This window comes from Glycine soja, chromosome 12 (assembly GCF_004193775.1).
Source record: "Glycine soja cultivar W05 chromosome 12, ASM419377v2, whole genome shotgun sequence".
NCBI classification, from domain to species: domain Eukaryota; kingdom Viridiplantae; phylum Streptophyta; class Magnoliopsida; order Fabales; family Fabaceae; genus Glycine; species Glycine soja.
In genome coordinates, this window is record NC_041013.1 from 11,442,839 (window position 1) to 11,455,966 (window position 13,128).

The 13,128-nt window shown below is 34.9% G+C and overlaps 1 protein-coding gene and 1 non-coding gene across 2 annotated transcripts; both read left to right on the forward strand.

Moving 5' to 3' along the window:
* Positions 1-7,736: 7,736 nt before the first annotated feature.
* Positions 7,737-8,687, forward strand: LOC114378432. Its single transcript, XM_028337023.1, has 2 exons — positions 7,737-7,869; positions 8,128-8,687. Exon 2 carries the CDS (start codon positions 8,142-8,144, stop codon positions 8,409-8,411), a length of 270 nt encoding a protein of 89 aa, XP_028192824.1. The 5' UTR covers positions 7,737-7,869; positions 8,128-8,141; the 3' UTR covers positions 8,412-8,687.
* On the forward strand, positions 7,916-8,019 carry LOC114380615. The gene has a single exon (XR_003659791.1). It is a non-coding gene; the product is annotated as a small nucleolar RNA R32/R81/Z41 (small nucleolar RNA).
* Positions 8,688-13,128: the final 4,441 nt, after the last annotated feature.

The following is a 13,128-nucleotide window of genomic DNA, read 5'->3' on the forward strand; positions in this document are numbered from 1 at the left end:
GGAAACAGGGAAAGTAATCTTCCTACAGAATTCAGGACTGCTGACAATTTCTTTGCACATTTCTCTCCAGGACTTGCACACGGCAACACATGCAACCACATGCTTATGACCAGGCCATGTACTCTCGCTTGCTTCCAATCTATTAATAACATCACCAAGAAGCTCCAGAGGAAGGCTAGCCCACCGGCTGTTCTGTATAACCGGTGGCTGATCCTGCAACTCGTGGACTGAACTGTGCATAATAAGATCTAAGGCTATGCATAATTGTTAAATAACTGGTGGTAGAAAATGTCCAATAAACAAATGTAAGTGATGAAATTTCCCATGCAAATCAAACCAATTAACGAATAGAAAAACAAGCATTTAACAAGAGCCAGGGAAGACCGATCAAACGGCACAGATACAACAAAGAGCATCAAATTAAGCAGCAAAAACTAAACCCTAGCTAGATTCTAGGAAAAACCTCAGAGGACTTGAGTTTTCGATAGATCAGTGCTAAGCTCCAATTAAATAAACAAAGCGAAGAAGAAACGCATGCGTAACACGAGATTTGCAAGGAGTGAGCAAAACAGGAGAATAAGAACCCTAGATTCTTACCCGAGTCGATAACCACGAAAAGGACTCATTCGAGATGATGAAAGAGGAGCTCATGGGCTGATTCCGTTACGGGCGGAGAGGGAGAAGGAGAGGGACTGAGTTACCTCCCTCCTTTTTCTTTTAGCGATGAGCGGAAGCTGATTGAGAAGAAGCAAGGCACGACTGAGAGCTCTCAAGGACAAAGCTAGGTTAACGTTATTATTAATTATTAAAAATAAGTAAATGATTCAAAGACGGTCAAAAGAAAAAAAGCCGTCGTTGTACACTAATACAACTACAACGATCTTTTCCTACCCGTCCTAGTAATTATGAAACTCACCTCCTAGGGCGGTCTTTCAATAACCGGCGTCGTATGCATTTCTTAAAATTACAACATTGCCACTGTGTTACCTTCAACGACATTTTTATTTAACCGGCGTAGTAACCCTGTCGTAAAATGCAATTATTGTAGTAGTGCCTCTCAATGCCTTTTTCTATTGTTTGGTTTTTGATGGCTAGTTTTAGCAGTCATCTATATCCAACTCTATGCAATGCAATGCTTATCTAACTTTCTTTCCATTTACACAAATATTAGGTGCTTTTGAACTTGGTTGCACACATGTCGCAACTCGCTAGTAATAATTGAATTCTTCATCCATTATGTTTTGTGTGTGGTGAGTCATTTTGATAGCTAATTTTCTTGAATTGAACATGTAAAGTTTCATGTCTTAACACAAGTTGAAGAGACTGCCCCGTAATATATCAAAGAACAAAGAATCTTGATTTTCAAGGTCTTCCAATTCATGTTCCTTGTTGTGTGAAAATTAACTATATCATTATTTCATTTGTTTAGAATTTTACCAACCCTTTGCTTCATTACGTGTCAAAAAGTGGGTTTGAATTTTAATTCAATCCTATAAAATTGACTTGTAACGTGAGGATAATTTCCTACTTTATATAATTTATCTTGACACTATCTTTATTTGATATGAGACTTCAACATGTTTCATTTTTTTCATAACTACTTGCCATGTGAGATTTTCAATGCATCCCTTTATCTAAGTGTGACTACATTATATATTATATATATTTAGTTTAAATGTTGCAATGATATCTCTGCTGGCATGAACTGGACTATGAATAAATAATTTGAAGAAAAAAACTACAACTACCACTATTATTTAAAACTAAAAAAAAAAGTAAAACACCTCATTTTATAACCAATATGCTGAAGGGGTTATACCAAGTATTAAGTGACGTGTTATATTTATATTGACCCCATGAACCTTCCCCAAATTTTGGTAAGTTTAAGATGTTATATTTATATTCTTCAATTAGTTTTTTCTCGTTTTCCTAATGCAAGCTGGTCTTTTTTTTTGTAGTGTGAAGATGAAGAAAATGATAAAGTTGTACTGGCTTCAAACAGTGATCTTGCTGCAGCGGTTGACCACCCGAAGACATGGTTTGAAGGTATGATTATATGGAATTGGGGGAAGGGGTGCGTGAAGAAATTTTGGATTTAGATAAATGAGTCTTTTTCGTTTTTTTTTTTTAAATTATTTGGGAATAGAAAAATCTAAAATGTTCATTGTAAGTATCAAGAATCAATAGTCTTAAAAGGTTAAAGAACTTAAATGTGTGAATATTATGCTAATCTAATCTCCGTTAAACAGGGAATTTAATGTATCCAATTTTCAAGTTGTTAAGTGATAAGATACTATGCTAATTGGAATACAAAATTTTCTGATAAAATGCGGGTGAATTAGGTTAGTGTGCTGAAATAATTTGTACAAAGACATGTAGCGTATAAATAATACAAGAGGTTTATAACTTTTTAATCATATTTAAATAAATTTTTTATTTAATTTTTTTATGTTTATAACTTTTTAATTATATTTAAATAAAGATAAAATAATTTTAATTTTATATTTTACTTTTAATATATTATAAATGATGATTTAGTTTTCAAATAGAAATACTGTATTTTAAAATAATTAATTTCTAAATAATAAATCTCACTTTTTAAAATGATTCTTTAAAAAATCGTTATAAAAGTAGACTTTTTAAGGTGATTTCTCAAAAAATTATTTTAAAATCCTGTAATTTTTTTAAAAAAAATTTATGATATTTTAAGACGGTTTTCAAAAAATCATCTTAAAAAATTTACTTTCTAAGACAATTTTTAATAAAATCATCTTAGAATCTATAATTTAAAAAAAAAATGATTCTAAAACAATTTTTTACATAACCGTCTTAAAATCCTCATTTTAAAAATAAATATTTTAAAATGATTTTTTAGAGAATTGTGAGATGATTCTTTTTTGAAAATTGTCTTAGAAACATTTATCTTTAAAAAATTAATTTTTAAGATGATTTTTTGACAAAACCATCATAAAAAAGTGTTGATTTTACACGGGAGTGATCTCTTAAACAGTTGAAAATCGTCCTAAAAAATTTTGTAGGGAAAAAAACTTTTTATAATAGTGATTTTCAAAGACAATTCTGATGGAAATTCATCTTTAATTCTCACATCATTCCACCGTATCAAGGATCACACCCCCACACCAGCTTGATGTTTGATTGCTCTTGAGTTCAGATCACATCAATTATTGATATCTAACAGTTGGTTTTCAGGTGGCTGGGTATCTCTTGTTATTTCACGGGATATTGAACAACTATATTTACAGATGGGAAGATGCCTGTTGCAAAGGAAAGCGGAGAAATTGAGTCATTTTTTTTTTGCATGCTAGGTCTTGGTGTATCTGGATTTCTAGGAACTCCATCATTTTCAGAAACAAAGTGTTGGCATTGTTGGTGATGTCATGGCAATGGTTCCTTCACAGATCTGGAAAGCATTTTGGTTTATTCTTCTCTTTGTGGTGCATTAACCTAAGGAATGTATTTTGGATGCATTGGAGTAATATACGTGATGTTGGTTTTGTTGATAAGATAAGGGATTTTTTGGTTTAGAACACAATATATTTATATTGCTCGGTGTACATCTTGTATAGAACAACTTTGTATTCCCCTTTACTTTTATATATGATATGATAACATTTTGTCTTTAAAAAAACATTTCCAACGAGAGTGTTACTTGATAAAAGGTGTCATGTTAATTAATCAATGTGGAGCTTGGGATATTGATAGTGTGTTTCAAGTTTCCTTCCTCTCTCTGCTTTACTTGAAATTCTTGCCTATCATGTGCCTAACTTGTTGGTGTTGGGAAAACTCGGACTTTCCCGCTTCGTGAAGTTAAGATAGGCACTTAGTAATTAAAGGTAGTAATGGGAACACACGATTATAATTCTCCAATATGGAGATTCTTCCACTATACAAAGTGATAGTAGGGTTACAAGGATGTGTTTACAAAATTGACTCACTCTATGGTGGCTCACTCAAGCTTGAGGATAGAGACTTCCCAAGCTATTTATCTTCTCTCTCAAAGAGGCTCTTTCTCACTCTAAGAAGTGGATTCACTCTTTGTCTTGGATGGATAGGAATGAAGGCTCCTACCCTTATTTATACTACTCCACCTCCACAATGAATAGTGGAGATTACTTGTATCCTAGGGTGGAGATTAATTCTCTAGAATGCTCCACACATTCTAGGAGTCTCTACACTCTTCTACTCTTTTCCATATCTTTCCATAAGGTTCCAAAAGGTTCCACACATCTCTAGAATATTCTAGAGGTTTTCACATTCTTCCACAAGCTTCTAGAGAGTTCTACACTACTCTAGAGTTCTCCAGGACGTTCTAGAAAATTCTACACTTTTCTAGAAAGCTCTAGAATTTTCTAGAACCTCTCCAATTAAGGAGGGATCCCAACAAATCTCCCCCTCCCGACTTAATTGGGGGGTAGTAGCAAACCGGCACCTTGGATACCTTATGTCAATGTGCTTTGGTCATCATGCAAGGATTGCTTCTCTTCTTGCATGGCTCTTCTCCACTCTTCCAATTCATAGGTGTTACTCTCATGCAAGGATTTCATCTCTTCTTGCATGGCTATTCTCCACTCCGGTGTTATTCTCATGCAAGGATTTCATATCTTCTTGCATGGCTCTTCTCCACCACCAATTCATAAGTGTTATTCTCATGCAAGGATTTCATCTCTTCTTGCATGGCTATTCTCCACTCCACCAATTCATAGGTGTTATTCTCATGCAAGGATTGCATCTCTTCTTGCATGGCTCTTCTCCATTCTTCAATTTTGTAAACATATCCTTGAACATGTCTCCATCATGAGCGACATTATCCTCTATCTTGAACTGCACGAGCTAATGACAGCTCCAGATGAACTTGACTCTTGATACCACTGTTGGGAAAAACTCGATGGGAGGAAATACCGGGGAGATTCTTTTACCCGATGTGGGACTTCATCCCACACTTGTACTCTAACACATCTCCCCCTCAAGTGTGAGTCTCTTCCACATGGAAGCCTCCCCCTTCGAGCGAAAGTCATCATCCACGAGTATTTCCTCCCATCGAGTTTTTCCCAACAGTGGTATCAAGAGTCAAGTTCATCTGGAGCTGTCATTAGCTCGTGCAGTTCAAGATAGAGGATAATGTAATTAAAGGTAGTAATGGGAGCACACGATTATAATTCTCCAATATGGAGATTCTTCCATTATACAATGTGATAGTAGGGTTACAAGGATGTGTTTACAAAATTGACTTACTCTATGGTGGCTCACTCAAGCTTGAGGATAGAGACTTCCCAAGCTATTTATCTTCTCTCTCAAAGAGGCTCTTTCTCACTCTAAGAAGTGGATTCACTCTTTGTCTTGGATGGATAGGAATGAAGGCTCCTACCCTTATTTATACTACTCCACCTCCACAATGAATAGTGGAGATTACTTGTATCCTAGGGTGGAGATTAATTCTCTAGAATGCTCCACACATTCTAGGAGTCTCTACACTCTTCTACGCTTTTCCATATCTTTCCATAAGGTTCCAAAAGGTTCCACACATCTCTAGAATATTCTAGAGGTTTTCACATTCTTCCACAAGCTTCTAGAGAGTTCTACACTACTCTAGAGTTCTCCAGGACGTTTTAGAAAATTCTACACTTTTCCAGAAAGCTCTAGAATTTTCTAGAACCTCTCCAATTAAGGAAGGGTTCTAGAAAATTCTGAAGCTTTCTGGAAAAGTGTAGAATTTTCTAAAACGTCCTGGAGAACTCTAGAGTAGTGTAGAACTCTCTAGAAGCTTGTGGAAGAATGTGGAAACCTCTGGAATATTCTGGAGATGTGTGAAACCTTCTAGAACCTTATGGAAGAGTATGGAAAGGAGCAGAAGAGTGTAGAGACTCCTAGAATGTGTGGAGCATTCTAGAGAATTAATCTCCACCCTAGGATACAAGTAATCTCCACCATTCATTGTGAAGGTGGAGTATTATAAATAAGGGTAGGAGCCTTCATTCCTAACAATCCAATGAGAGAGCCTCTCTGAGAGAGAAGATAAATAGCTTGGGAAGTCTCTACCCTCAAGCTTGAGTAAGCCTCTCCGAGAGAGAAGATAAATAGCTTGGAAAGTCTCTATCCTCAAGCTTAAGTGAACCACCATAGAGTGAGTCAATTTTGTAAACACATCCTTGTAACCCTACTATCACTTTGTATAATGGAAGAATCTCCATATTGGAGAATTATAATCGTGTGCTCCAATTACTACCTTTAATTACTAAGTGCCTATCTTAACTTCACGAAGCGGGAAAGTCTGAGTTTTCCCAACAGTTGGGTGGTGCTGATAGGCCTATCTGGGGGTTAACCCCTGATGATCGTTTCTCGGTTAAGTCGATTTATGATGCCCTTAACAATTCTGGTCAGAGAAATGGTTTTAATCATAGCTTTGTGTGAGATTGGAAGGAACCTCATTGGGTAAGGTTGCTTTGTTTGGGTGGTGTTGCAAGATGGGCTTAAAACGAATGTCAAAAGGCAAGAGTGTGGTTTATCATATCACAATTCATGCCCCTTATGTGGAGTTATATATGACGGAAACTCCTATTCATATCTTGCGGGATTGTTCGATGGTTAAGGAAGTTTGGGCTAGATTGAGTTCTTCTTATCATATTGATTTGGTAACTTTTTCTCCTCTAATTTGTTTGGTCAGGGCAAGCATTACCAAGGGGCCTTGTGCTTGCAGAACAATCTTTGGTATTACTATTTGGAGAATTTGATTGGCTAGAAATGAGCTTATTTTTACTAGTTTGGGAGTTGATCAAGCCATGCAGATTTCTGTGCATAGGCAACCCTTCTCTGAGGTTTTGTTTGGCAGCCACCTGTTGGGCGTTGTTTCAAGTATAATGTTGATGCCTGTTATTAATGGTGGTGAAAAGGCTAGCTATGGTGGGGTGCTTCGTGATGCTAATGGCCATTGGATAAATGGGTTCACGAGACAATTGGGTCGTTGTTCCATTATGGCGTTCCTGGAATGTGAAGATTACCTACATGTGTTGTGTGAGGCTAATAGTGTGGCTGACAACCTAGCTTCCAAATTTCATCACTCTTTGCAAGGGTTGGTGTTTTATGATAACTCTCTTGCAAAGTGCAAGATCCTTCTATGGTTTGATTTTATCGTGACTGCCTATTGTAAAGTGTTAGTTTTGGAGTTTTTGTCCATGTTATAAGAAGAATAGGTGATAAAATTTATTTACAATTTAAATCTTATTAGTATGCATGTGTGACATACAATTATGATATATAATACATAATATATTATTTTATAATAATAACAATACCAATTGTATTAAAATGATTAATATTTTTTCAGTTTTTAATTATAAGACTCTTTTAATTAGTTCATGTTTCTTAAAAAATTAATTAATATATTTAATCATATTTAAATTATTTTTTTTAACTTTTTATTCATTTAATTATTTTTCATTAATATTTGAAGAAACAATAATTAAGTAAAGATATATAAGAAAAAATTATAATTAATATATTTAGAAATTAAAAAATGATCTCATAAAAAATAATTTTTTAAAAAAAGATCTTATAATTAAAAATTTTAAAAAATAGTAAAAAAGTATAATAATAAATTCCACATTGTTTTCCTTATGCTGTACTATCTAGTGTTCGGCTTTCACGGCTAGAAAGTTTAGTTAAAGAATAAATAAATAGAAAGCAAGTACTGATCGAAATGGGCTTAAAGCCCAAAATAAAACTGAGCTTAAACTCGGAAGCTTCGGTCCAACCTGGGAGTTAGGGTTTGTTTGAGTTGTTCATGTAATTGAAAACGCTTTAAAAGCCGTCATTGACACATTCCTCACTCTCATCGCAGCTTCTTCGATTCAGGTAACAACAATACTCTTTCATTTGTTCCTCTCTGGTGTGGTAGTGAAGGTGAAAATGATGAAAACCATAAACAAAGAGAAACGGTGATAATCAAGCATTATGTGTTTGATATGATCCAATTTCTATCGCTACGTTCTTTCTGACTCACCATTCCCACACCTCTCTTTTTAATTCACTTATTTAATCAAATAATTGAATAATTTTACGACACGAAGTCACGAACGAACATGTTGATGCGTTAATTAGCTGTTGTTGCAGAGTCGAATTGGAAAATGGGCCGGATATGGGCCACGGCGGAGGATTTGGGCCGCAACAGGGCCCGCGTGCTGTCTCTTTACCGGCAAATACTGCGGGGTCTGAACTCGCCGGAGTTGCGGCTGGGCTTCGCGGCGAGGCTGGCGAAGAAGGCGGAGGCGCGTGCAATGTTCTGGGTGGGCTCCGATGAACGCTCGTTGCACAATATTGCGGATCTCATTGATGCTGCAGAGTACTCTCTCTCCTTTCTCAGAAAAGGTCAACTCCCTCCTCGTCACATCAACTAATCAACAATCTTCACATGCTTATTGTTTTTCAATGTATATACATTTTTTTTCTAGAGAAAAAAAAAACATGAAGTGGAGTGTGTGTCTTATAAGGATATTTAGTAAACAGTAAACATTCTATTAGAGTTAGTTACCTGCTAAATGGATTGTTATGGTTAGTTACTTGTTGTGGCCACTAGTCAGTGCTCAATGCTGAATATAAATTAGAGCATTGTGTATATTTTCTGCATCTTTTCAATCATTCAGTATGATTTCTTGTGAGATTGCATCTATGTTCTACTCAGAGACTCTTTTTTTTCTTTTTTCCTTCTTTGAAAGAAACGGACTTATATTGTTTCATAAGGAATACAAAGGGGCTATAACCTCGTCTTCTTGAGGTTGAGGGAGAAATAGCTTTCTATTTGTGATAGGTAGGACTGTTTGAATTGAATTGAACCCATCTATTATGGTGAACTGCAAACGTAATTCACCTGAACCTAATTCCAAATTGAACATTGAGCTGTCAGACAATTTGGACAAACTGAATCGAATTGTTTTAAAAGCACATTGAACTGAGCTTAACTATTTTTTGAACTTTTCAGAACTGCTCCAAATAAAGATAATTGTGTTTGAGAAAATAATTGTTTTATTTTCAATTTTAATAATGATTTGACTAAATATTATTGAGTATAAAGATAAAAAAAAATATCTTTATACAAGTCATATCTCATTCTTTATTTAGAATATTTTATGTTATTTGAAGACAAAAAAAAAGAATATTTGTTATTTTTATATACGAGTCTCTTTTTTTTTATTTTCTACATAACAAAATAAGAAAAAAAAATATGAAATACTAAGCCGAGATGCCATAAAAAATATGTAATATAAATGTCTATTTTGATTTTAGAAGAAAATTATGAACAATAATTCGAAAGGTAGATAATGTGTATTAACAATCGTACATGACCAATCTTCAAAGGATAAGTTTGAGCATTTTGAAAATTTCGGTTTTTTAAATTTATGAACAATTTTTTTCTTCTCATTTTAACAGATTTCAAAAGAAATAGGCGAAGGAATTTATTGTACTGGAGTTGTACTTGAAGCCTCTGGAGAAAGAAAAATTTATATGCAAATATACAATAAAAAAATTCTGCTATTATGAAGAAAAATTAACATTTATCAAATTGAATCCCACCTCAAACTGAGAATTATTGTAGTGCATCTAAAAAATAAAGTGGCAAAAGTTTCCATGACAACAAACATAATTCATAAGCTTCTTTGCTTTTGGTCTCACTTATGAAATGACTATAATTTAATAACCTAATTAGAGTTATTAGATATATTCGCCTGTTTGTGAAGATAATGCGTGAGCATGATTGGTCACGTTACTGTGCCAAAAATTCTCACATACAAGGGATATGATTGGTGAGCTATACGATGGGGGGCTGTTGCAGACTTGCGGTGAGCCGGTGATGAAAAAAAACTGAAAAATCAATAGAATTGAACTGCTAAAAAGAACTGAACTACTGGACGGTTCAGATCAGTTTTTTATGAGCCAATTCAATGCAGTTTAGTATCAATTCAATTCTATCCAGCAGTTCATTTTGCCCACCCCCAGTAGTCATAGCTAGACTTTTGGCACCTAGTAAATCGACAAGTTTGGGATAATTATTTTTATCTTTCTCCTGCTATGTGCATCATTCCTTTAAGTAATAGACATCACATATTCCTAATATTCCTAATAGAGTAATATGATTTGCTTAAAGGTGATTAAATGTACCGTGAAGAGTCTATCACACAATACATTCCAGAAAGCAACAATGCCAAGGAATATGTGAATATGTTGATTGCCATAGTTACTCAAGAGAAGCACACGGGGTTTGGTTTGTTGTTGTTGGTTTTATGGAGGAAATTATAAAAAACAGAGGAGAGAAGAGAGACAATACGTATGCAGAGAAAATAGAATTATTCTATTCTAATTCAAATTGTTCTCAGCAACGATACAATAAATAGCAAAAGATAAACTAATTAGATAACAAGATATTAGTAAAACAGAATATTAAAACTAACTTGCTCCTTAAAGATAAGAGGAACCACTTATTGACTAGGCTAATCCATTAAAACTGACTTACTCCTAAAATATAGGAAATCAACTTATTTACTAAATCCTATTTTAAAAACTGAAAAATAAAATATTATCCAGTTACAAAAGTATATCTCCAACACTCCTTCTTGCGCTTTTGGAACTGCAAACTCCAATTCTTTGAGTTCAAGTTTGTTGATAGGTAGTGACTTTGTAAACATGTCAGTCAGTTGATCTTTAGACTTACAATAAATTAAGTTCACTTCACCACTTTGTTGCATCTTTATCAAATAATAGAACTTGATGTTGAAATGTTTAGTCTTCCCATGACACACGGAATTGTTTGCAATAGCAATGGCTACTTGATTGTCAACAAAAATTCTAGTTTTGTTCTTTTGAGCAAATAGAATGTTTGGCCTTGTTGTAGTGAGATACATTAGACATCCAATCAAGCTCCCATAATATCTTTCATCAATGTTATCAACACCTTCTTCTTTTCTGAACTTCTCCTTTTGATTCATTAGTGTGCTAGCAGATTTGCATTCCTCCATTTGAAACTTCTTCAAATTTTCTTTTGCATATTTCCTTTTTTTCATGTTTAGCATTCTTTCAAGATGGCAATGATCAAGTCTCTTGTGCTTGAATTCCGTGGGTGTGACTTGAGTGAAATAGGTTGTATGTTCCTCCTCTGCTGGATCAAATGAGAAGCTTTTACCTTTCATTTTAACCCTTAGAACTTCCCGGCCAAAATTGTCATAGATAAAGCAATGTTGATGTTCAAAGGACACTTTAAATCCCTTTTTAATCAACTGACCTATGCTTAGCAAGTTTTGGTCAATGTTAGGTACATAAAGAACATCTGATATTAATTTGATACATGAACACGTTGAAATTGCAATAATTCCTTTTCCTTTTACAGGAATATAGCCACCATTCCCAATTCTAACCTTTGAGACACTAGTTGGCTTCAAATCTTTGAATAAAGTCTTATCATATGTCATGTGATTCGTACAACCACTATCAATCAACCAACTTTCACTTGATTCACTACTCAAGAAGCATGTGGCCACAAACAGTTGGTCCTCTTCTTCTTGATTAGCAATCTGAGCTCCCTCATCATGGTGATTTTTGTTGGCGCAGATCACCGCTTCATGCCCTATCTGGTTGCACTTGTTACATTTTGCATCTGGTCTCCTCCAACATCTGAAAGGTGCATGACCTTTTTTGCCACAATGCTGACAAGGTGGATAATTTTTCTTTTTATCCTTACCTTGGTTGTTTGCACTGTTTTCGCTGCTTGCTGGTTGATTCTTCTTGAAAAAATCTTTTTTGCTTTCATCAACTTCATGATGTTTGGCGGGCAAAGCACCTTCGACAACACGATCTTGCCTCATCAGCCTTCGTTGCTCTTGAGCTTGCAGGGCATGTAGCACTTCTGCCAATGTGATTTTCGAAAGATCCTTTGTGTTCTCCAATGAAGCTATAGATGCTTCATACCTCTCCGGCACCGTTACCAAAATTTTCTCTACAATTCTCGAATCAGCAAAATCACTTCCCAACAACTTTATCTTGTTGGCAATACCCAACAATTTGTTTGAGTATTCTTTGATTGTCTCTGACTCTTGCATCCTTTGAAGCTCAAATTCCCTCCTTAAATTCAGCACTTGCATGCTTCGTATTCTATCATCTCCAGCGTATTCCTCTTTCAGATAATCCCAAATTGCTTTGGGTGATTTAAGAGTCATGATTCTGATGAATATCATTTGTGAAATACCAGTGAACAAACATGACCTCGCCTTTTCCTTCTTCATCTTTCTTTCCTTGTGATTTTTAATTTGGGCCATGGTGGGATTTTCAGGCAGCGGATATATTTCATAATCATCTTCCACAGCATCCCATAAATCCAAAGACTCCATGTAGGATTGCATTTTCACTTCCCAAAGATCATAATTCTCTCCATCAAAGATTGGAAGAGTTATGTGGGAAAAACTTGCTTCACCTTCCATGGTAGAGGTCCCGTAAGAATAAGGCTCTGATACCAATTGTTGGTTTTATGGAGGAAATTATAAAAAAAATAGAGGAGAGAAGAGAGACAATACGTATGCAGAGGAAATAGAATTATTCTATTCTAATTCAAATTGTTCTCAGCAGCGATACAATAAATAGCAAAAGATAAACTAATTAGATAACAAGATATTAGCAAATCAGAATATTAAAACTAACTTGCTCCTTAAAGATAAGAGGAACCACTTATTGACTAGGCTAATCCATTAAAACTGACTTACTCCTAAAATATAGGAAATCAACTTATTTACTAAATCCTATTTTAAAAACTGAAAAATAAAATATTATGCAGTTACAAAAGTATATCTCCAACAGTTGCATTTACCTCAGCTAAATCGCAGTGTTTAATTTGTTTGCTTCTACTTCAAATTGAAACTTTCCTTTAGGATTGAACCTTTTCACATCAATTGTGCTTGAGGTAAAAGCAACAAACTGAACACTTTGTTCCTCCCATGGAGTGACTCTTGCAATGACGATTCTTTCTTTTGGGTATTATGAGGTTTTCATGAAATCAAATACAAGACTGAATTACCTGGGATGCCTGTGCCCATAAGAAACCACGGAGCCAACCATTACTGGCAATGGAACTCT

Excerpts from the sequence above, each read along its gene's own strand:
- LOC114378432 (XM_028337023.1), top strand. The coding sequence starts at position 8,142 with ATGGGCCGGATATGGGCCACGGCGGAGGATTTGGGCCGCAACAGGGCC.